The sequence below is a fragment of the Falco naumanni genome, chromosome 10 (assembly GCF_017639655.2).
Source record: "Falco naumanni isolate bFalNau1 chromosome 10, bFalNau1.pat, whole genome shotgun sequence".
In the NCBI taxonomy this organism is placed as follows: Eukaryota; Metazoa; Chordata; class Aves; order Falconiformes; family Falconidae; genus Falco; species Falco naumanni.
In genome coordinates, this window is record NC_054063.1 from 14,054,068 (window position 1) to 14,079,761 (window position 25,694).

A 25,694-nucleotide genomic window follows, 5' to 3' on the forward strand; every position below is an offset into this window, starting at 1 on the left:
CCTTGTATCCTAAGAATTCAGTCAGATTTGAAATTTTCTTGTCTAACTTTAGTCAGTATGAAATTTAGGTTCTCGTGATACTCTGATGTCTCCAATACTCGAATCATCAGCTTCAATTAATTTAACAGGTGTGGTTTGTTGTCTGTTAAACACTAGCTAGGGCTACTTGAACCTTTATTTGATGATGATCAGCTCAACAATTGACCACAAGTGGCTAGAGTTATTTTTACATCATGAATATCAATTTGCTGCATAGTGATGCAGTCAATATTGTAGGATTGCTTAGATCAGGGATGCATTCAGGCTTTTTTTTTTTTTTTTTTTTTTTATTTTTCAGCTTGCTGGAAAACCGTTCCAGATGATCAGCTGGTTATCAGCAATAGGGTAACATTTGTTTTTTCTTTACAGGAACCATAGTGGTATTTCTCCCAGCTGCCAAAACTGCAGTTCCCATGAGATGGTAAGCCAAACTGAGAAGCTCCACCACTGGAAGGGGGAAATCACTCACACCTCACCTCTGACTCTCCCTTCCTTCCACTTTGTGGCCGCACACTCCTGGCACTTGCCTTGTTTGGGCCTCAGCGCTTGTCAGGCTTTAACTTGCTCAGACCGCAAGCTGATGGGGGGTCAAAGAGTTGGATGGTTTTCTTCTACATCAGTAAGGCAATGGGGCTCGGTGAAGGGTCCAGTGAGAAGAGGGAGGGGGAAGAACATGCTTCTGAGAGTCAGGAGAGATGCGACCCTTTATTTGGTAGAAAAATGATGGACTGGAGTGCCCATAAATCTGCAGCCCAAGCACCAAGTAGCCCATTTTAAAATTCCCAAGTATGATCGTTTGGGCATTCTTTGGGGTTGTTAATGATGCTGTTGAAATGTTTCCCACCTCATGGCACTTATTTTTGATGATGTCTAGGCGCACCTAATGGCTGTATAGGTTTGGCCTTTTTATATCATTGAGCCAGTGAAATTCAATTTGCTATAAGCAAGATAATTGCCTCGAAAGTCACAAATTACTTTCCCATTTTAGACAAAGCATTTTTATTACTGTTGCTTATTTTTCAGTTTGCCAGTCCAACTAAAAATATTTCTTGTTAAACTTGCCTACCTGGAGAATCTTGGCAATAACAATTATATCATTACAGCAACCAAATTTATAAGCATTTTCAAACTTTTATGTCTCATGTTAATATCGGCAAGGCTTCTGCTTAGTCTGTCACAGCTAACTAACTCCATGAAGTTCTAAAAAGCTACCCACTGCTAGTCAGTGGTTACCTTCTTGGTCGATGAGATTTGAAGGCAATGAAAAGCTTTGGTGATACACATATGATTATTGATGATCCTGCTTAAAAATTCAGCTCAAAAAGCGGCCAGTGGCCCAGCGTTGGCAGTGAAGAGGGAGGGGAGTGCACTCTTGGGATTTGGAACCAGGAAGAAATGTTGACAAAGTATCTATTAGCAAGCAAGAAAGGACAAGAACATGTTAAATATATTTATGTATGTTTTACTTAGAACAAATAGTTGTAGACTCAGTGGAGAATGAACTGATGGGAGGAAAGGGAAATACCTGATAGGAGGAAAAGGAAAGGAAACCATTAGCCTAGCAGAGGTTTATGAAAACCTAGTCTTTAGAACTTTAAATCAGGAACAAGTTTCTGATTGTGGGGACTGAAGTGGGATGTTGCAAAATGGGATGCGGTAGGTTACAGACTTTGACTCTGCTGATGGAAAATGCTAAGCCACCTTCTGATGTACCGGAATCATCATCTGTGGATGAGGTTGCTGGTTCCAGGTTACTGAATGAGTAAACGTGCCAAACGGTAAAGAAAGAAAAACTGCCCAGAGTTATGCAAATCAGCGCACACACAGTGTCCGTGATGGCCACGGGCCCAGCTGCAGTGCCCGCCGCCTGCCGTGGCCGGGCTGCTCCCCGCCTGCGGGACAGCATGTGCTGGGGGGGCTTTGCCGGCCCACAGGAGGCCAACGGCAGCCGGTTCTGACCCCGTGCTTTCCCGGTGTCTCTCCCCAGGCGGCTGGCTGCGGACCCGGCGGGGGAGCGGTGGCGGCAGGTCAGGCGGGCCGCGGGGCGGGTGCGGCCGGGTGGGCGCGGGGCCGGGCCGCGGGGCGGGCGGGCCGAGCGGGGGCCCCGTGGGGCAGGCCGGGGGCAGGCCGCGCGTTCGGCCGGCGGCAGCTGAGGCGAGGCGCGCGCAGGCGCGGAGGGCGGTGGCCGCCGCGGAGGGGAGGCGGGGCGCGCCGCGGCCGTTGGCGGGGCGGGCGGCGTCCAGGTTGCCATGGCGGCGGGCGGGGCCGGGGGAGCGCGGGGGCCGCCGGGAGCGCGGGCCGCGCCGTGCCGTGCCGGTGGCGCCAGCCGTGGGCCGTGGCTGTGAGCGGCCGTTACCCGCCGCCTCTCCCTCAGGTGCCGCCCGCCGCCATGAGCAGCGGCGGCAGGAGGAGGAGGTTGAGGAGGGCCGCCCGCCTCGCCCCGCCGTCCTCCTCCAGCTCCGACGGCGAGGAGCCCCTCAGTTCTTCCGGCTGCGCCCCGCTGTCCCCCGCGGCCCGCCCCAGCTCCCCGAGCGGCGAGGAGGAGGAGGGGGTGGCGGGCTCCCGAAGCCGGCGAGGCCATAGGTAACGCCTGGGGCAGGAGCTCGGGGCTGCCCCTGTGTGGGGGGCTGGCCTCTGTCCTTCTCTCGCTCCGCGTGAGGCCTTTGCTGGGGACAGGAGGTTATTTCACATAAAAATAGATTTATTTGCGTAGATAAGCACTTTAGGCACCTTGTTCCCTTTTTGTGATGCTTTGGGACGTTACAGGTTGCAGCAGTCTTTTCTACAGGTAGTTGGGTATTTTTGTGGGTTCATAAAATACCTTTAAGCTGTTGACCTGAGGCTCAAGGTCTTTGCAAGTTAAAAAGGTTCAGCCATTCCTGTCATCTCTAAAATGATCTTAGAGACTAAAGGGCTCTTTGGCCTAGTGCATATAGCTTATGTCAGTCTTACCTTTGTGCATTGCACAGTTCTTCCTGTGGCTTAGTGTCATTCCTGTTTCGTTATATGCAATTTAATGTGTCTTCTTTCCTTTGGATTCTCCTCTGCCTGACAGGGGAATAAGTGATTCTTATTCCTTCCTTTAAAAGGAAGGGGGAAAAGCAGGCAGCATCTGCCTTATTCTGGAATACGACCTTTGCAGTGGAAACTTCACAGAGCTGTGCAGAAACTGATGGGTGTAACTAGCCAGACTGAAGTGAGCCAGAGGTGCCAGTGGGGTAAGGGAGGGACAGCTGAGCTTCGCAGGGGTGCAGGGTTCTAGTGCGGTTCCCAAACTTCCATGGAGAGCAGTGAAGGAATATGGACCACACTGAACTTTTCTTAGAAGCATTTCACAAAAAAGGTGCTGAAAGTCCAGGGAAAGTGTTCAAATATAGTCAGAAATAGAAGCTTCAGAGTGAAAAGGCTATTAGCGGGTTTATGGTTCTTCCTGTGAGGTTTTCTGTTATCTCTCCTTTTACTGCTTTCCAGTAAGCAACTTTGTTCATGTACATTGAAGTTCTTGAAGCACTCATTTCTGACTACTACATGTCTTTGCAGCTTGAGATGTGACTTGAAACAGCGCCCAGTTTTTGGGCCTGTTGCTGCAGTATTCCCTGGCAGCGGTAAAATGCAACTGAAGACGACCTCTGTTGGGGCCCGAGTTGGAACAATCTCATTAAGCTCTGCAGGCACAATACATACTTCACTCATGCAGACATTGCATCTGAATAATGCTGTTGCTGTGTTGTAATAAGCGTCTACCAAATGTTCTTACAGCAGCTTCCGTGTATAACTGCCAAGATCTCAGAAGTATAATAATAAAAAACCTTCTTATACAGCCACTACCCCCACACACATATGCACATGCTGTCTCAAAGAGTCTTTTTGTTGTTGTCCTCTTAAAACTGCACAAAAATCAGCTGGAGGCAGACATTTAATGTGGGAAATGCAATATTTGCAAAAGAGAAAGGCTGAAAACAAGGCCTTGTGTAATGGCGTTAGGCATTTTCATACTTTCATTACGGATCAGTGTTATATTTGATGGCACGACTTAAGTGAATATACGGTGAATGATAATCGCTGTTTTCTATTAATCAGGCTTCAGTTCTAATGCCAGATGTATCTGATATACTACTTCAAAAACAAATGTGTGCTTCAGAATGCGGTACTTTCAAGAAGCCTGTTACTTTAATTATTCTGAGGAAGGTCATAGCTGTGAACATGCTAGCATTTCAGGAAATGGTCCCATGAAATTCAAGGTCTCTGTGGCTCAAGATACGTAATAAGTGTGTCAGGGAGAATGCAGCTCATGGCTGGGATGCACACTAGGAAGGGTTGTGTTCCAGTCTGTGCTCTGGTGCAACCTGAGAGCTTCAGGCACACTGCTACAGAAAAGGAGAAACGTTTCTCCCAACAGTTCTTCATATTGAGCTTGTGTTTCCCTCCGTTTAAACTCAATTTTCTGTTACTTTTTACTTGTATACAGTAAGTTTTTAATTTATTACTGTGAATTAATTTTTTTTAGAAGTTAACAGCTTGAACTTTACAAGTACTGATATAGGAAAACACATAGTAAATAATTTTTTTCTTAATTCATTCCTTTTACTAGTACTTTTCCTCAGGTTGGTCTAATATGTCAGCATTATTCTAGTACAAGGTGCCATAATGCAAATTGTGCACAGCAAAAGAATGTATTGAGGAAGTATCTCTGCCCCAAACGTCAAGTCTGGACAAAGTTGCGTTGGTTTCCCGAATTTGAATGTGTAATACTTTTATCCTTATCTTTCATAAACTTTAAGAGAGTTATTTTCTAACAAAATGTGTTACTATGCATTCTCAGGTTGCATCCCTTATTATATGTACCTGTTTAAAACCTGTCTCTTACATTTTGTTCTTTATTAACACTGTACCATAAAAGCCCTGGGGTGCCACAGAACATGTTGGACAGTGCTGGGCTTGGGTGTGCTTGGCCTGTGCTGCTTCTGCCCACGCATTGCCTGTGTGTCAGGGTGTCCTGTCAGTTCTGTTGTGCTACGTCTCTGTGGCAGCACAGTATAAAGAGGGTTGCAGGCTGAAGCTGTGTGTGGGGGAAAAAACCCCAACCCTTTTCCAGGTTCGTTTCAGCATGAATCTGTTCCCTTGGACGTGTCATGGCTTGACCAGCAAACGCTCACATCAGTGCACACACATGTGGGTAACAGCAACGGAGGAGCGTAGGGCTCCCTAGCACTGACATTGTCCCCAAATGCTTTGTATCATGGAGATCTATTCTAAAGATTTCTGAGACTTAAACCATTTTGCAACAGGGTGTTGCTCTTCCTTGTGAATGTGTAATACTTCCATATTGGTAAAAACCAGATATCTTATGCTGAAAAGATTTATTTCAGGAGCATTAACATAATAGGCTTGGTTGGATGCCTCTTCTGTAGCTTGAATTCAGCAAATAGAATTACTCACTGTCGTAAAGTAGGTGGGTATTTCCAGAGCCCATACATCCATATAAAATACTAAAGTGAAGTCTAATTTGTTGTTTTACATTGTCCTGTTGTTAAGAAAAAAAAAAAGTCTATAAGAGAGAGGAAATATTATAAAGAAATCTATTGGCATGTTTTCAATTTTTGTTGATGCCGAGCCTAATATACTGTTTTACGTTTGAGATGGTACACATATAGAATATTAAAAAGATATTTCTGGCCTGGGGCTAGGATTGCTGCATTATTCATGAGTAAAGAAGTTACGTGTGTGTTATGCAAGTATCCTATTAAAAGCCCAACAGAACCTTGTATACTATCAGCAAGTACTGTATGCAAGCTGTATTTCTAAAGTAGGTTTCCTGTGAAAGCTTTTTAGAGTGGAAGACTACCTGTTAGAGTGAATGGATTCTTAATACTGAGGTTGCTTGCTATCATGAATCCAATTCTGTAGGACTTGAAAGAAGAAAAGAAATATTCTTGATTATTCTTTGCTCATGCTAAAGGCCACTTGATACATGGAACCGCTCTGTGACCAAGGACAGGATGCTAATGTTAAATCTCTGATTTCCCTCAGTTTCCATACGTGAGAAGGAAGGCAACACTGATTTTTCATGTTTTTTGTTTAGTTCATAAAAGGTAGTGTTTGAATCTGTTCCTCAGTTTAGAAGTGTGAGGGGGGGAATGAACAAGTTAGAATTTAATAAGTAGAATGTAAAGGGGATGGTCACAGGTACACTATAAGTGCCATTTATCCATTCTGGAGATAACTAAGCAAGCAATACAAGTATGTCCTTATTGTCACAATCTGCCATAAAAGAAACGTAATTTTTCAAGGCAGTGGCACTGCCTAACTTTTCAATTAAATATATCACATCAAATGTTTATCTAAATTTCTCATTTTTAATTCAGGAAGGCTGAAGACTCTGAAATAGCAGGGGGAAAAAAAGTGTCACCTTTGAAAGACAACCTTTCACCATGGGAAGAATGGTTCATTGGCAAGGAGAAGGAATTGCGTGCCCGCTTACAAGCTAGAGCTGCAGAGGTGAATGCATCTAATAGGCTTGATGTTAAGTCTAATTGAAGATAGCAAGGACAGGAATTTTTTTTTTTTCTTAAATGGTTGTGGGAACACCAGTAGTTTCATCCACTATCTTTTAGTGTCTTGGGCCTCCGTAGTGTGTGGTTGACCATGCTGAAGTGATTCATGGTATGTGCATTCTCTTTTGCTGAATGTTACGTTTCATTGAAGTGGTGCTGTATAATATTTTGCTTATCCAACTGTCACGTAATGTTTCAAGTTTAAAGGATTAAAACATATTGATATAATTGGTACCTTGATTTTCATCATGGGTACATAGGCCTGCATGTAGGTATTAAAACACGACAGGGTGTGTGCTGGGTGTAAGTATGCCAAGCTACTTGGTTAGATATGAGACACAGTGTTGTTACCCACTTAGTGTGTAATTATGCAACTGTTAGGTGTCCTTTCCCAGGATAGGTTTCCCTGTCCCACCTTTTCTTCCCCTCCTATCTTTTGCCCCCTTGCCAATGAACAGTTCTTGAATACTGGGGCTTGGGCAGAATTAAGTAAGAACGCTATATGTTTTCTTGATTAATGTGTTTGTAGTTGCAGTTGATTAAATGAAGCTGTTGTTTAAAATCAAATTGGAAATATTGGGTAGTGGTTAGAATAATCACATCCAAGTTAGATTATTTCTCACTTTAGTTACTGATTTACTATTTGACCTTGAGCAGTGTCTTAATCTTTCTGTGATTCAGTTTATCTGCAAAGTGAACATAACATACAGCTGTTTTATGTGGGCTATCTCATGTTGTTTATAAAAGACCCACTGCTGGAAGGTTCTGGAACAGTCTTTTGGAGGTCAGCATAAGACCAAAATAGTTTGTTGAACTTGAGGAATATGTTTTGTTCTGTTAATATTCACTGCACGTTTCATGACTTCCCCTTTAGATTCTGATTTGGCAATCATCTGTCTGTTTTGATACTTAAATATAAGAAAAATGAGCCAAAGTAATTTCTGGTGTGTAGAAAATGTGGTTTGTATATGGACTTCTCATGTGGTCTTAATGAGGAACCAAAGCAATTTACTTCTGTGTATCACACAATAGTGTTCATACAGTACTAAATGTAATGTAGAAGTTATCTCAATGATATATTAAAAGCAGTCATAGGACAAGCATTACTTAAAGCCATGTAGAAATCAGTGAAATAGGTAATTGTTTTATTTTTAATTTGTAAGATTTTGAGTACATTAGATGTTAAACTGCAATGTAGGCAACAAAAATAGCTTATATCAGGGAGAAAAATACAATCAACCTTTTTTGTAGGATGCCAGAAGAGAACAAAGTATGTGATTGTGGTATTAAAATGTATTACTATCTTTGCATATAAAAGTATGCTAAACTGATATCCTAAGAAACAGCTGTGAAGTCCCAGATCTTTGAAAATCTTTTCTAACCTAAATTATTCTCTGATACTGTCTTTTGCTCACAGCAGCACTAAGTCTGCCCTGAATGTCAGAAATGTGGGTTAATGCTTGGAGTGGATAGCGGATGGGGTGTTCTAAGGTACTTACAGTGCCATCACCTTATGCAGAAACCAGGATCCCTGCAATAGAGATGTCCCAGAACTGAAAGGAGGTGTTAGATGCTGTAAATTTGCCTCAGTATAGCAACAAATGTATTTTCAAACTATGTCTATATTGTGTTTTCTTTGTGCTGTCTGTAGGCTCCTGCTTTTTCTTGATGTCTTACTAAATTGAAATTCATCGTCATATGAAGAGAGGGTTCTCTCTGAAACTGACTGCAGTGTAGGGACCATAAAGTCAGTTTCATGGAAATAATTCCATCTATCTATATTTGAAGGCGTGAACTTTCATTGGAAAACAGCACTTTGTGCTAATGATACTGTTAGAGAAGCCAGACATCTCAAATTGTTGTCTTGGTCGTGTTTCTTCTGTATCGGTTCATTTCCTTGGAGAGGTATAAGTGGTTGCATAAACACTGGACGTCCTATAAAGATACGTTGGAATTTCTTCTCTCATCTTCAAAATAAATTTCCAGTTTCCAGATTTGCTAAAATCTGCAATAATTTTGTCTTTTAATAAGCTTTGGGTTAAGCCCTGAAGTTCCAGTAGTTTGGTACTAAAAATCACAAGTGAGTAATACTACGCCTAGCCTTTGATGCCTTCCTGAATGCAGAGCAGGACACCATGTAAAGTGTAAGTGTTGTAGAAAAGTACTGCTGCAAATTTAAGCTTGCACTGACTGAAAGGGCATTTAGATAAGCTGAGGAGTGTTTGGTTGTGTTGAATTGTTTCCAAAGCCTAATTAAAATATATGTTTCCAGTTCATATTCTAAAAACGATATATTTCCGTTGATTGCATGAAATAATATTTCTGTGTTGACTGTCATCAGTCTTTTCCAAAATCTTAATGAAGGAAAAATATCAAAATCTAATGCTTACATTGTTTTAACTGTAGCACTGTTTCCAGTATTGAGTGTATTGGTGTAGATGGTCATCACAGGTTTAAGTTGTATACTTTTTCTTCAATTAGGAAATACGTATGCAGCTTGAGAAGATGAAGGAAAAGCAAGAATATGAAAGGAGGAAAAGAATAGCTGAAGAGAAGCACAAGGAATGGGTCCAAAAAAAAAGAGAAGCGGTAAATATTGCTTTGGCCACAAATATTCTAGTGCGTTCCATGCTTAAGTAAACCGATGTAAAGTTTACTTAGACTGTTCGGACAATGGTGTTTTTAGTTTCCTGAATGAATGTCGGTTTCAATTGAAAATTATAAAACCACGCCAACACATATAAACGTTTTTCCAAGACTGATATTTTTTTTTTCCCCCTCTCGAAGGTATAAAGAGGTTTCTTCTGTTTTCTGAGTAGTCAGATAACTGACAATTGGCTTACATCTTGTGCAGTAGCCTTCTGCCAATTATAGCTGGGGTTCTGGTCTTCAGTATACCCTACTCTTTCTGACTTCCTAGGATCAATGCCCAAGCATTTTGGGTGAAGCGTACATCTTGACTGTATGCAGTGTCTTGTACACCAAGTAGAGCTAGAAGAAGGATTTAGTTAAGTACCATTGTGGACAGGCAAATAGTATGGTAGAGTTTAGAGGGATAATTGAGGTGTGAGGCCAGATTCAGGAAATTCTCAGTAGACCACAGTTAGCAACTGGGAATTCATTTCTTCATCCAAAATGTCATTTCTGAGTGGGATCCAAAAATTGTTTAAGTTATCATGACAGGGATGCTTGAGACCAAAGCAGACAGAATCCTGATCTCAGCAGGGCATACTGTACAGCTCTGTGTCACACGGAACAAGCATGTGTCCTGGGAAGCAGAAATGGGAACGTTTGGGAGGCTTGGGCTTGTTCAGCCCCTGGTAGTTCGTGGGCATATGTGTTCATTGTCTTACAGTCTGTAGCAATACCAGTTACTTACCGTTCTGTACTTCTGGTTTGAAAAAAAATCAAATGAAAATTGATTAAAAATATCACAATGGCACTAGTTGGGCTAAATATCCAGACCTAACACATTTGTCTTTACCATTTCACTCCTCCTTCAGATTCAGTCTGGAAGCACTAGAATAATCTGTGTTTGGATCTAACCTAATTATGCTTAGCTTCAATGCTGACTGGACGATTGCCATAAACCCACCCCAAAACCAATCCTGCTCTAAGCATTTATTGTGATGTAGAAAGGATTTTTCCTTAGTAAAGTACACAGCAAAAAGTGGAAGACTTAATTCAGCACAAACAATGCAGTTTTCCTCTTCTAAAACACAAATTAAATTATAGGTGTCTGTAACTATTCATTGCCTTGAAGGAGTTTGGGCTGCCAGATAAAATTGTTCACAGTTCAAAACAGTGGAAATTCTCATGCTCTCTACTCCTGGTCTGTGCCCTCCCTGTCCTACACGCACACACCCACCGCACCCACCTTCAGCTTCTGTAAAATTCTACTTATTTGGGTCCTCCTTGGACCTTTGCCTTTGTGGATTTAATGATTAATTTATTTTCTATTGTCAGTGGGAATAGGTCTTTTTTTATAGTAATCATATTACCCCAGAGGACAGAGGAGAAAACATATTTGTGTCTGGACTTTATCATATTATATTTTGGAAGGATAAGGTCATCCTTAGGCCATGTCCCAAGCTTTTACCAAAAGTAATCTGATTTTCATTTAAATCAGATGATTCATTGGCTAGTCTTTTCTGTAAACCACACTCAAATCAGGAACAAACTGAACTGGAAAGCTTAGCTGCCTTTAGGATATTAACATTTGTGCTGCACAGACCTTACCACTTCAAGTTTCCACAAGCTTATTTGTGGATCTGGACACTGACTGAAGGGTAAGTATGCCAATCCAGTGACTAAGAAGGTGTTTAAAATCGTGTGAAGGTTTCACATGAAGTTTAAGGTCAGATTCGTGAGCACTTACTGTTGCTGTGATTTTCTTGGGGAGTGTATATACATCTCATACATGGGAAAGCTCACGTCATTTCCTCCTAGAAGCATCAAAAGGTGCTCCTTCAGGCAAAACTCAGAGTATTCTTCACTGAAATGTGTGTGAAGCACTCACCTTTTTCATATCTTTTTACTGATTCTGAGCCCCTGTGTGTAAACTGCAGAAAATACTTGACAAGAAGCAGTACTTTCAGGGATGTTAACTCTATGATCTCCACAAGTCTGTATCCTTTCCCATTGCTGAACACTGTACTGATGAAGGACGTAAGCATGGTTGAGTGTACATTAAACTTTTTCCTTCATCTTGAGCATCCAGCACCAGCAGACGCTGCTGGAAGAATCTTCATACTATGGATATGAGAGACACTTCTGTCAGAAGTAGAATGTTTGTATGTGCATAGAAGAATTCTGCTGTTTTTTTGTATGCCAAGCCACCTTTCTTGCGTTTTGTTGCATGACAGTGTCAGTTGTGATGTTCTTACTCTCAAATACAGTCCTTTAGGGTCAGGTTAGGGAGCAAAGCTCAAGTACTGTTTTTCTTCACTGGCAGTTTTGTGTTTTTTTGTTTTTTAATAATGTTTAAAATTATATGCTGTGCAGGTTGTTTATGCTTCCAATCATTTTACATAAACTATTTTCCAAAGTAAAGGAATCATAACGATTTATTATTCTTCTATATAAATAGCTTTTGTGATTTTAAAGGTTGTAAATGAACTAGAAGTAATACCTTGAAATATGAGCTGTCAAAGAACATTCTAAGCTGTGAAACGGGTTTACCCAAATATGGCAAAATTTTGCAGCTCACTGGGAATTAAAAGCTTAATAAAATCAACTGTGAGGTGCTACCCCTGCCTTTACAATTTTCACTAACATACCAGATCTCTGCTGGACAAAAATACTCTTAGTTTCTCCTAAGGTTGAGTCATTTTGTGGGCAAATAGTAAATTGCCTGTTTGACTTGTTTTAGGTGTAATACAGCTCTATTTTTTAACAAGTCACAGGAATATCAATCAAAGTATTTTAAAATATCTTCAAAGCTGCTTTTGATTTCAGAAGAAAATTTGCTTGAACACAACATGATTTTGTATGTAACCAAAACTTTTATTTCTGAGTTACTGTTAAATTTATTGATAAAAATGAGGTGGGTATGATTATATATGCTGAGCAAGCAAAGCTGGTGTTTAGTGTTCTGTTCTCATTATTAAATTAGTCTTGATTTAAGTGGAATGCAGAACTGGATATAGATCAGCAAAGCCATTAGAATCTGTCTTAATCTTTCTGGAATGTTGAGATGTGTGCTTGATTTCTAATTGCTGTACTTAAGCAGTTCAACTCCAGTGTTGTTGGAGTTAGTAAACTCCAGTTCGGTAAGGAGCTCTGTGTCAATAACTCAGAGCTGAATTGCGAAGCTTAAAAAGAAAAGGAATTGATGTCTTCAATCCCCATCTCATCATAGAACTAAACTTTGAATAGGTGTTGAAAACTAACTACTGTCACATTTCTTTAGGTTAAAATTGTTTGTGAAGGCCAGTTTTCTCCACGTCTGCTCATTCTGGCACTTTATGTGTGTGTTTTCTTTTTTTGGGGTGTGACCAAGAAAGGATCCATTCTTAATGAAATGAAGTATTTTATTGAAAATAAAACCAAAAGGTAAAGAATAGCTAGAATTTATCATTTCAAAAAAAAGAGACCTTCACACTTCATGTTTGTGTGATGCCCTGTAGATACTGAACAGATCTTAACTTTGGTCATTGTTCTCCACCGAGTAAGTTTAAAGAAACAAAGAACAGCCAACCGATCTCTCATCTTATCCCCCTAAACTGTGTCTTGTCGTTATTGGAATTGAGGGACCTACATACGTGATACATTTTAAAAGTCTTCTCTCCATAGTCTTCTCTTCTCATAGATAGGCATCTTTGTGATTTGTGTCTTGTCAAATGCATTCTTGCTTAACAAACAAAAGTTTTGTGACTCTTTGGCTTAGCAGGCTGTAGGTGGTATGTAGACTGTTTACAGACTTGGGTAAATTACAGATTAAGGAGGACGAGAAAAAGTACTGCTTAAGATCTATATTTGGGAATCACGTTTCCGGTACCTGCCAAGGATATTTTTCTCTCATCTAAATTCTGATGGATTAATATGTGATGATAAAACTCTGGCTGGGTATGAATTATGGGAAAAAAAAAAAAGGAAAAAAAAAGGTGATGGCTGAGGTCGTAGATGTTCAGAGTCGATGGTTCATTTATACTTTGTTTTGTAGTGCTTCCTTTGAAGACCACCACTATTCAGAATTTTTCTAGTATGGTTCAGTTTCAAGGTCCTTCAGAGTGTGACCAGGCGCTCGTTCTACTGCCTGATAATTTACTGTGTTCTACTTAATGGAAGTTTCTGGAGATGCTAGACAAAAGCTTCTCTTCTGTTGTCAAAAATATGTAAGCTGTTGTCTGAACCCAGTGTAAGCGCTGCTGAACAATAACTAAACCACTGTTGTGTTATCAATGCTGTTTTGGTTGCAGATCCAAAACATAGCATCGCAGGAGCTGCTATGAGGAAAATGAACTCCGTCCCAGCCAAAACCCAGTACATGTATGTAATACGTGTATTTGCAACAATAACTGAAATCTCAAAAGCACAATGCTTGCATCCCAAAATAATTGTAATTCTGAAACTCATCTTCTTAGCATCCTTTAGTCTTTAACTTGCATGTAATACTTAATGCTACGTTAATGTGATACCTAGCAAAGCTGTAAGAGTGCAAGTAGTAAAGTTACACATTTTACATTGGAAAAATGAATTATGCTAATACCAGTCCTAATTTGATTGTGGCGTTGCTAATACTTTCTGCATTGTTGAATAGATATTAAGGCATTTTTTATTTTTTCTTAAAAGTAAATATGAGCAAAGCAGGCATTAATCATAGAACCTTGGTGTTCAACTTTTTATTTTGTTGTTCATGTTTTCTTTCATTAGGTCCCCATTACATACTGAAAAAATAGAATTTTAACAGAGAAACGGGTACAGGATGGGAAAATTATGGTTTGCTTTGTAATTGAAAACTTTGTTCTTACTTTTTTTTCTTCTTATAAAGAATATCGGCCAATAGAAACATCATTGTAAGAAATATGAAGCCCTAGAACCAACATGCTATAAAATGGTGAAAGACAGTGTTCTTGGAGCAGACTTGCCTTTCTTGGTGTGCGGCGTAATTCCTCCCAGAAGAGAGGCCTAGATTCCAACTTATTCCAAAGACTTTTTGTTCAATGCATACTTTATCTCATCACTGTTAAGACACAAATTGTTCAGCAGCTTGAGCATGGCTTTCAAGTTAAAAAGTCATGCTCTCTCTTGCTCATTTTCCTTCATCCAATGAACTGTTAATTATTTCATGAGGAGTGGGACAGCTTCAGCAGAACGGGTGGAGAATCTTGTCATCCCAGCCTGCAGCATGTTAGATGGAGTCTTCTCTCCGCAGTGGGATGTGTTAGTTTGAATCCCCTCGGGCAGAGAGGTAATGAAATCCGGATCTTCCCAGTCCTAGGTTAATGTTCTAACAGCTGAACTATTGTTCTGACTCAAAGCAGTGGTTGCTGCCTGGTTTTATGTAAAGCCTGATGTGCTGTGGTTTTTGCTGACAGTTTAGACTTGAAAGAGGTGCTGAGGTGTTCACTTTTTTCAGGACTGAACCCTTTTAAGAAATGCATTTGTGAGGGAAGCTTAAATATCTGGCATAAAGACTTTCCAATCTTGAGAACCTACGTTTCAGAATTCAAATTTTATGTTGACACGCCCAAGTCTGTCTTGAGATATGTAAACTTTTTCTGTAACGCTGGGCTTAATTTCTTAAGGGATTTTTCTGTCTATTGTGGTTTTTTCAGCATCTAGACCAGGAGGCTTTTTTTTTTTTTTTCCTAGCACAGTGTTGATACATCTTTACACAAAACTTTTCTGTCAGGTCATGCGCAGCCAATGCCATGGTTACAATTTTAGGTTGCATCTGAATCTTAATTGTTTCCAGACTTACCCTTAGATTTCTGTAAGTAGAATGCACTAATTTCTCAGTGTTAGAATGAGTTTTAGATAGACTTGTGGAGGAGGAATTCAGGGTGGCAGATGATTAAAATATGAGTGCTGGTGTAAGTCAGCAGTGTTCATGAAGTCTGTGTTCTTTTGAAGACCCCGAGAGTGTTCAGGGACAAGTACACGAAGACTTTCTGCTTGTCATTTACGGTGAGTACCCACATGAAAGGAACACAATTTGGGACAAAGATCCACGTATGCAACCGTCTTAAAATTCTCCAATTACTAGACTGCAGTGGGGTCTGCATTGACTTTGTGTGAACTTCAGCAGTAGTTATAAACCTGCCTGTCAGTAGGCAGCTGCAGTCCAATGTTGTTTCGCTGACCTCCTTTCTAGGCTCTTGTTCTTTTACATGTCGGTTCTGGAGAGATTAAAGAAGTATTTTTGTGGGCAGGCTAGGCTTGGTGACTGAGCTGTGTAAATAGGGTTAAATTGAAAAGATAACAACAATTGGCCAAACAACCCAGATTTCTGAGGCAGCTAAATGTGATGGACATTCAGGATTACTATGAGGATAAATGAGGAAATTTGGACATATGTTCTGCTGTTGGCAGTGTGGACTTTTCCTATATTTTGCTATCAGTCAGCAAAAAATGATGCTGGAGTATGGTAGCTAAGATGTTAAAGCAAACAGCTGTGAAATAGAACCATCAGTTATCTCTGAAAAGAAAATGTTGTCACATTCTGCAAACCAGAAAAAGGGGAAGGATTGCTGTGAGAAGTATCTTAAAGACATAAACCATATATTCTATTATATAAACCATAATATTTCTATTCAGTGACAATCTACATAGAAAATGCAGAACAGAAAGCAGCTCTGCACTTTACCCTTTCCAGCCTTTCATTTAATCGTTGATATAAAAATACAGAAATACAGATTTTATTAATTTTCTTCCAGTTGGATATAGTGTCTCTGTTTCAGTGGCAGTTGGGCTTTTTTCTGTCTGGACAGTTATTTAATATTTCTACCTTCTAGTGGGAAGAGTGGGATGCTTCAAATTTCAAATTCCTTTGACAGTTCTCCACATGTACATAGGTCTGATTTTTCTTGAAATGTTAGTAGTCCTGTTAATGAGACATTGGTTTGGTACTGACTCAGTGAGACACATGCAGCCTACTGAGTCACCATCACGGCTTTGTGGGGCGGCTGGGTATGTTTTGGGTGGGGGATTTCCAAGAACTGACCCAGCCCAGGCTTCATTAGGTTCCGAGCCTTGATAGGATCACATCCCAGAGCAGTGAACCCGCAGGGTAGATTTGTATCCTTTCTCCTTAATAATGTGCTTGGGTGGGGTGGAGGGAGAGCAAGCCTTTCTTGCGAGGAGTAGTAATTGGATGTTTTACAATCAATACCTTAATTTATGTAATACCTGTAATCATATTTTTTTAAGTATGTAAGTATGCAAGTGGTTTAGTGAATAGGTCATGTCTATTTTGAACACAGGATCAAAGAGAATTTTTAAAACCCAATCTGACAACACCAAGCATAAATAAATTATGTAATTTCCCTCCCCCCATATATATGTGGAAGGAGGATTGAAGAACATATACATTAATATGCGCATTCCTAGCATTTTTGATAGACTTACATAAGGGAAAGTAATGAGGATGAGGGGAAGCTGGGAAGGCCAGGGTGACAGGAGCTTGACATGAAACAGGTTATTAAAGCAGCTGGGAATGTGGTATACACTAACTTTGTGAAGGAAAGTGCTGTTCTGTGCGTGAGAGAAAGAGGAAGCATTTCTGATTTGTCTGCAGAATAATTTCTAGGCAGCTGCAAAGTCTGCAATTCTGCGGGGAGTCTCTCCGTCTCAAGGATGTCTCGTTGGAAGTAAAACTTAGCAATAGTTGTGGCTTTCATGGCAGTGTGCATGGCATATCATTGTTTACATAGGACCTAATTTAACTTTGGGTCAGCCTAGATAGTAGCTGAACTTGTCTGAAGTATTGTGATTAAAGATACATAATTTCAGAAACTGCCTTTTAACTACAGTCTTTAGAAAGGTTTTTAGTCTATTTTCTGCTTATAATTGTTGTCCATTATTGAACAATTCCCCTAGGTATGGAAGGGGCCCATTTTTTCCTGTTTTCTCCTATACTTATTTTCATGCCTGTTATGTAATAAGACCCTTAGCTAAGGACTGTAGCTTTGAAAGATCCTTAGTTTTGTAACTTGCTTTCATGTACAACAGAGATAAGCCAGCAAACAGCAAAAGATCTGGATCTTTGTAGGCCACCTTTGCCAATGGTTTTAACTCACTGTTTTAGCATCTCTTTCTCATCTGAATTAATGCTTTTTATGTGCCCCGGACTACCACTGTCTTGAAACAGGAGTTGTTGAGAGATGCACGTGGGGGATATTTGGTAATGAAGGGACAGAGGAACAGCTCTGAAGAAGAGATTAGGATGAATTTTAGACTGAGGAGGAGGAGAAGCTTAGACAATTGGTTATTGGTTTTTCAGGCAGGTGATACTTAAGATCTGCATAATTTGCCAAAAATAGATTATTTTTCCTTTTTAATGTATTTAAGCATGGAAGGGTTTGTTTCATGTAAGGAAACATCTTGTTTCCATTCTTCACTAGTACAAAACTATTTCAGAATCTCAACTTCTTTTTTCTGGAATGAAGTTCTTTTTTTCATTGGTTTTAACTGTAAATAGTAATTGTATCACCTGTACAGGCCTTACAGTGTTGTGAAATGATATTGTTTATGACATCCATTATTTTGTATTTCTGTGGAGTTTTACATTCCAGAATATGCTTTGAAATGGAGCGTGTTCATATCTGACCTTTTTCCCTACAGAACAGATTCAGCTGATGTTTGCTGGAATATATTAGAAGTAAAAAAAAGGGAAAGCACACCAACCACCCCCACCCCCCCGCCCCAAACCAATGAAAAAATACACTTAATAGCTAATTGTTTTGTGAAATGGAGTGCAGTGTGCACGCAAATAACTGTTTGTCATCAGATGAGACTATTTGCCAAGAGTATACCAAAACAGTGGTGCTGAAGGTATCGTCATGGTTTAGATGAAGAAAGTTTATCTCAGAGGTTATGGTAAATAGAGTTAATAAGGCATAGCTTGTAAAAGGGGCGGGGGAAATGCTACAGTTAATGCATAATTTAGCCGCTGATGTTAAAATTGTAGTAATGCTTCTGTTGACACAGAACGGGACACACCAACTCAAGCAGTTCTGTCAACTGGCTTCTGATAAGAAGTCTGCAGTTTAGCATTATGACATGTTCAGAAAAGGTGAATGCCAAGCATAAGCTAAGATTATGCTTAGAATGACTTCTTTATCGCTATGTCATGTAGCGTGGATAAGGATTCAAACATGAAAGCATTTATTATCCCGTAGTATTTCTTGCAAAAAATTACCAAATGTTTTAACATGAAAGCATTGTATTTTCTCTTTAATGACCCTGTATTTGCACCTCATCATGTCATCCAATAAATGGCAGAAATGAGTTAATGTTTTGCAAGGCAATATAAGCTAAAGTTTTTATTCTGTATGGTACTACTTCATTAGTATATGGGTAAGTGTAGTTATGGGGGACAAAGACTGAACTAGCAGATACCCTGTTTAGGCCAGGCTGAGAGGATTGTGCTGGTTGTCAGCGCCAGTATTATGCCTTCTGCTTCATTATGCATAATTGGATTTTTCCAGAAGGGCAATAAATCTGGAGAAAAGGCAGAGGAGGGACCCATGGGGGGAGCAGGGCATAGGTCCATTTTTCTGCCTTTTTGTGCTTATAAGAGGTAAAATGGAAAGGCAAGTATATTCCTGTTCTTGTAAATGTGCTTTTCCTCTTTTCCATTTATTTATTGTACTTTGCAGTTGTAATTCTAGGCATTTGACACCCATACAGCCAACTAGTGATTCTGAGTCAGCATAATTTCCTGCTAAACTACACATCTTTGTTCAAGGGGAGTATGCGAGGGAGCATACAAGAAAAAGATTTATAAAAAGAAAAACAACGTTTTTATTCAACAGTGTTTTTTTTATAAAGTGAAATCTAATCTCAAGTCTAATGCTTGTCCTCCAAGTCATGCACACAGCTTTTCTGGCAAAGATTTTTGATTCTACGTGTGTATGCATGTTCTTCAGAGCTAAGCAAAATAAGCAGAAGTGGCACTGAATCAGTAGAATCCCAGACATTTCATAAATGTTACAGGGAAGAGAAGTGAGAGCCAGTGTTATTCTTCAGATGAAAATACCTCCTCTCCAGATCATGAAAAGGCCATCAGTAGTGCTTTCTCACTTAAAGAATGGTTCCCAAAACAGTGTTTGTACTCTTAGATACACACACACTGAAAAGACGTAGAAGTGAACAACACCTCTCTGTATTGTATCTTCCAAATTATGCAGGCAGCAATTTCACTTTGCATTCCGTTACCACTTTTTGTCTGCCTTAGAATGTGTTTTCGGAGAAATGCATAGATTGATTCATAGAAGTCCATGTGTGAATAAAATAAAAATATAAAAAATGTAGAGAACACCACAAAATATGAACTGGATTCTCATGTGAACTTCTTATTGTTGTATCAGTTGTGCTCAAGTGTCATTGAGATATGCTGATCAATCTGCATATCTCAATGACACTTAAAAGAGGGTGGTTGGCCTCACCTCTGTTTGGAACTGTAGTTTGCTCTGGATTCACTGAAAATTTAAACTTTTAAAACCATTGTCAAGAAATGCAAAATATATTTCTTCCTAAGAAATATTGAGAAGTGTCTGAAGTGGTGTAAAAGCATCTGAATAAATTAAACGGAGTAGCAAACGCGATAGCATACGGAGTCCTGAAAGTAATTTTTTTAATCATGTTTTGTGACAGGTTTATGTGTTTAAAACTATTTTATCTGGATGGCGATGAATAGTTCTGTCTTCAAAAAGCTTACAATATGATTTTATTTTTCGAAGTTACGATAACTTTATTTGTAATTGCGTGACAAAATTAACTGTATTCTGCAAAAGAATTTCCCATTGAAATACACTGAAGCGTTTCTACTCTGTTTTTTTGATCTGTTTCATGTAGGAAAGAAGGGAAAGGGAACGAAAGCTGAGCAAAGAAATGGCAGAAAAAGCCACAAGGGAACTAGAAAAAATGCAGTTGCAAGAAAAGGCTGAAGTAAAATATAAAGAGTGGTTAAAAAAGAAGAGAGCTGAAGAGGCAGAAAAGAAGAAGAAAGAAAAGGTATTGATCAAGTAATCATTTATTTGGATGAGGTTACCTAATCTGCAACTGATGTTAAATATATTGGGTAAATCAATTAGAATTTGTCAAATGACAGTGTTGTACTTGACAAAAAATTTCAAAAATTTTCATGTTAGTGCATTGCAGACATCGATGTATGGTCAGCAAAGCAAGATGGATATTAATGCATTTTTGGTAAGTCTTTGCAAACCCACTGCAATTGTGATATGGTCGGAGAAAGAGAAACACAAACCACACGGTGCACCTTTATTAGTCGGTCCGTGTCAGGGTGACACACAGAGACAACATGTGGTGTTAAGTGCTTTTTTCTCCCAGCACCACCATTATATTCTTATTAAACTTGTACATATTTCTAATTAAACACATTTTTCTTCATCTCTGGCTGTACCAATCTGATGCTGGGAGTTCTAATATAAATGTTATTTCATATTAATCAATCACCTATGTATTTTTATAGTGAGCTTCAGAAGACCTCTTACTGTAAGCTGCCAAAAGTATGGGCTTTGAGGTCCTCTAGTTCACTAGAACAAATGCTCTAACAAGGCAGCACTTGCAGGAATCTTCCAGAATTTCTCTGAAAGTCCTCTGAGCCTCTAAAATGCACAGCACGAGGACTTTGGAAGCCAAGAAAATGAAAGTTATCAGGCAGATTTTAACCACATGCATTCTTTTAGTCACATATTCATTATGCAGGTTCTTACAAGCTATGCTCACAGTATCGATTCAACTTAGTTGAAATCCAAATGCCATGCCTAAACATACTGGTTTACTTCTGATTAGTGGTTCCCCAAGCCTGCTGGCAGGCTTGGAGGCCACCCAGTCATGGCTGATAGAGGGCTGGATGAATATGGATAAATGAGAAGAGTGGACAGCTGTCCCAGATGCAATAGCCTCTTCAGGCTAACTGCAGCACAGTGGATTCTGATCACCTACCCATTATGTTCAGAATATCTTCTACGTGTAGCCTTCCAAAAGATTTCTGAGAGCTTTTTTCTCAGAGAAACACTGGATTAATGTGGAGGTTGATTATTTTCTTTTTTTTTAGACTTAAAGAAAAAATTTGCAACTTTTCTATTGTCAGGAAAATGTATTTGCTTTTGTAAATATATTTTAAATACATCCAGCAGTCTGGGAATCTACAAAAGATTTATTTAGCATTTTGTGTATATTGTACAGAGATTTGTCTATAAGTGTCTTAGATTTTTAATTTTTGTTGTATTATTAGGAAAAAGAAAAAGAAAGGGAAGCTGAGCTACAGGAGAAGAAAGCAAGATCAGAGAAGATCTTTAAGGAATGGCTACAAAATGCTAGAAATAAACCACGCCCTGCTTTAAATGGTTACGGCTTCCCATATGGGAAGTCTGCAGGTTTGTACTTCTAGTACACGTATGTAGTGACTCAGTCTGTGGTTCCTTCCCTCTAATCTTTTAACGTAAAATGAAGCCTGTTTAAGGTTTTCATCCAGTGTCTGATTTTGGCACATTGGAATGAGTATCTCGTATGATACAAGTCAAGAGAAGCTTTTACTCTCAGACCCTTTGTGCATTTTTTGTAGGCCTTTGTGTTATTTGGGACGAAAATTATATTTGAGAGAATAATGTGGCATGCCAAATTATAACTGATTTTGATCTCATTTTCCTTCTCAGGCATAGGAATGACTAGAGCAAATTACTGGTTCCTGTGAAGGAAATCAGTTACGTTAGCATCCTTGTAAAGTTAGCGTTTGTGTTACAGAAGGTGTGTGCCACCTTACCGCACCTGAATCCTCCTTAGAAAAGAGGTGGGTTTTTGAGATGCAGAGATTTGAAGAGGCTGACAGAAGTCCTGTCTGAAAAAGGAGATGTGGGAATCAACCTGTGTTCTGAGCTAAGATTTCCTTTTTATTTAACTATACGCCTGCATCACACCTTCTTGGCTTCTGTAATCCTATTCCTTTTTTGTTTCAAAGGGAAGTGTTAAAGGGAATGCCGTTGATAGTGTGGTATTTTGTGAGTCTCACTTTATTTTGGGATTTCTTTTTGTCATCCCCCATGGTACAAAATCAGGAGAGCAGTAAGAAATAGTATTGCATTTTACATTTGAGTGCTTAATTAAATTTTCTTCAAATATATATATAAATATATATATTATATTTTCATCAAACTAAAATCATTGTTACTTGAATTGGAAACAGAAAATATTTTGGGACCTAAATTCCAGGCTCTGAATGTTTAAGAAAAATGCGTAAAGCGGGTGAACAACCTTTGCTCTTTTGCTTACAGCTGTTTGTAGACGGTAATACACTTTGCCTTTTGTTTTAGACCTCCATTGCTTCCCCACAGCTGCAATCACTTCTTTAAGTGATTTTTGAAAAATATTTCTTTACTCAATTGTGTTAGTGCAATGGAATATATTACAGACTTTGTTTTACTCAACCATGTAATGTATTCACTGAAATTTCACTACAGACAAATGACTGATAGGGCAGCATGTGCCTTCTGTTGCATTTTAGGCTTTCTGATATTGCTTTATGGGCCCTAGGTTTTTAACTGCAGATTATTAATGTATGTGCATAATTTGTGTATTGTTCTCCTTGATAAAATGAAGAATAACGATTAAGCAAAGATGGAAAAATGTGAGCTTTGCCTATGCAGTGACAGGAAATTTTATTAATAAATGCTTTGAAATAATGCTAACTAGCCAATTTGTAGACATTTACAGCTTTTAAGTATAGAAAGGACTGAGCATTCTGTATGTTACACAGCATTCAACCTTTTGCTTATTTTAAATAGAGGTGAAGAATATGTGAGTTGTTGGTTTAAAAAAAAAAAGTGGAAGATTTATTACTTTGAATCATTTAAATTGTGATGTGCCTATGCTGTCTTCCTCTCAAGATGATGTATCTTTGTTAGTCCAGATAATTATAACTGCTTGCATTGTGAAGCTTGTAGTGTAAGTATTCCTTTTTAATTATGTGTAATTTCTAAATGTTTTAGGGTGTGCTGATGGAAACTCATATCCAGCTCCAACATATTGTAACCCCATTCCTTGGAAACCTGTACATGTGCCTCCTCCAAAGGAAGACAGAGTTCTTACAGTGAAGAAGAGTAAGAGACCTGTATCATGTCAGTCACATGCATCTTCGCCTATGGTAATTTATAAGTACAAGAGCAACCCTTGTGTTGGATCCTTGTGCAGAAAGCAGTTATAGTACAGCAAACAAAACTGTTCTTATGATCTTGAGTGAACTGTGCCATAAATGTGAAGTTATATGCAATTATATGTCCAAAACAGGCTGCTTTCTTATTATTATTTCTGTGAACAGGTTTTGTGTTTACAGCTAACTGACTGATCAGCTTTTTTATATGTTTTTTTAATATGTTGCATTTTAGGAAAAAAAAAAAAAGGCATATCTAGCCAATCGTAATGGGACTGTATCTCAATACCAATAAAACGCACAAGATTATTTCTTCCTTTCCTCCTCTTTTGTTGGTGAAGGAGTTTTTTTGTGTATGTGATTATTCTTTTGGGCAAAGTATTACTTGGTTATTTTAAAGATGCTAACTTACAACAGACTTGAAAACAATTCTTAATGTGGAAGGGATTCGAGGCCTGCATGCAGTTGCAGGGCTGTAATGTCATTCATATTGCAGGGATATAGTGGGATAGCTTACATCACTGGAGTGCTGCAATGGATGGCTGCAGGCTCTTTGAGGAAGCACAGGCTGGCACAGTGAGGAGGAGGGAGACCAGGAAGAACGTATGAAGTGTTGCCTGAGGACCGATGATTAGCCAGCTGAAACCTAATGAATTAAGATTACAAAGGGAGACCAATGTTGGACTGAGCATCTGCTACAGACCACCTGCTCAGGAAGAAGTGTGTGACATGATTCAGGCAGTTGGAAAAAGCCTTAGGCTTCTATTCCAGAGTTTCAGGGAGACTTGAACCACCCTGAAATCTGCTGGAAAGGCAACACAGCAGAGCGCAAGCAAGTCAAGGGAGTTTCTGGAGAGCATTGGTACCTTCCTGAACTTCCTGACGTAGCTGGTAGAGGAGCTGACAAGGGGAGGCACTTCACAGAACTTGATGTGATGTACAAACATGGGAGAACTGGCCCGGGACGTGAATGTTGGGGGCAGCCTTGCTATCGTGACCGTTGGATGGTGGATTCAGGATCTTGGAACAAGTAGCAGGATCACAACCCTGAACTGGAGAGAGAAGAGCAGATCTTGTTCTGTTCAGGATCCTGCTTGCAAAAATCCCATAGAGTATGGTCAGGGAGAGAAGAAGAGTCCAGGAAAGCTGGTGATTTTCAAGGTTTGCTTCCTCCAAGCTTGAGGATGGTCTATCCCAAGGAACAGAAGGTCAAGGAGGAGTGGCAAAAAGCTTGCGTAGATGAACAATGAACTCCAGACTAAATGTAAATACAAAAAGAAAGCATACAGAAGGGGACAGCAGGAACAGGTGACCCTGATGGAATATAGGAACGCTGTCCAAGTGTGCTGGGATGGGAATAGGAAAGCCAAAGCCTATCTAGATCTGAAACCAGTGGGGGATGTGAAAAGCAACAAGAAGGGCTTCTGTAGGCTTATCATTTGCAAAAGGGAAATGGGGAGAAATGCGGGGTCACTGCCACGTGCCACATTTTGGCATGTAAGTGTTCTGATATATCAATTCTGTTTCTAATCTTAATCGGTTTTAATTTCTTCACAGCAAATAGTGAAAAATACTAAACTACCTTGTGTCAAATTTATACTTAAAACATTCCTTGTGCCCTTACTCGGAGTGATTCAGTTTATACAATATGCCTACGATTGTTCTTTCTAGATAATACCAAATGCTAACAAGACTGCAACATCTCTCAGTAGTTAATCTTAATAGTTTATTTGGTTTATATTTGTCAGTAGTTTATGAATTAGTGTGAAGCTTCACATATTTAGACTTTCACAAAGTACTTGACATTCACCTATTAAAGCAGTGCAAAGGACATTATGCAATTGAGTTTAATTTTTCATTTTACATTGTGAAGTCATGAACATAAAACTATTCATCAGAATGAAAAGAAAGCAAAAATGCTTTGAAGAGCAATCTATTCTTCTTCTTCAATTCTGTCATTTTATTATAATAGTGGCTAAAAATAACTGAAATCAGGACTGCTGTATACTACAGTTTTAAATACAAATGGAAGACTGTTTTACTATTTGCAGATCTATCGTTTAAGCTGACCAAAAAGAGAACAGCTAGTACAAGTATATTCACATATGGTGGGTGTACAGGCTGATCTGATGCATTTCACTTATGCTGTCACTAAGTTATCTAGGCTCCATAGTGTCAGTGACAGGTCTGTTCTTGTTACTTCTGTAACAGGGTGTAAATCAGGTGCCAAACATGTTCATGCATATTGAATACACAACATGGGT

The 25,694-nt window shown here is 39.4% G+C and overlaps 1 protein-coding gene across 1 annotated transcript; it reads left to right on the forward strand.

Moving 5' to 3' along the window:
• Positions 1–2,330: 2,330 nt before the first annotated feature.
• Positions 2,331–23,739, forward strand: CCDC34 (coiled-coil domain containing 34). The gene is made up of 6 exons (XM_040609199.1): positions 2,331–2,622; positions 6,405–6,537; positions 9,075–9,182; positions 20,115–20,273; positions 21,520–21,661; positions 23,270–23,739. The coding sequence occupies exons 1-6, from the start codon at positions 2,429–2,431 to the stop codon at positions 23,482–23,484; spliced, it is 951 nt and encodes a 316-aa protein (XP_040465133.1). The 5' UTR covers positions 2,331–2,428; the 3' UTR covers positions 23,485–23,739.
• Positions 23,740–25,694: the final 1,955 nt, after the last annotated feature.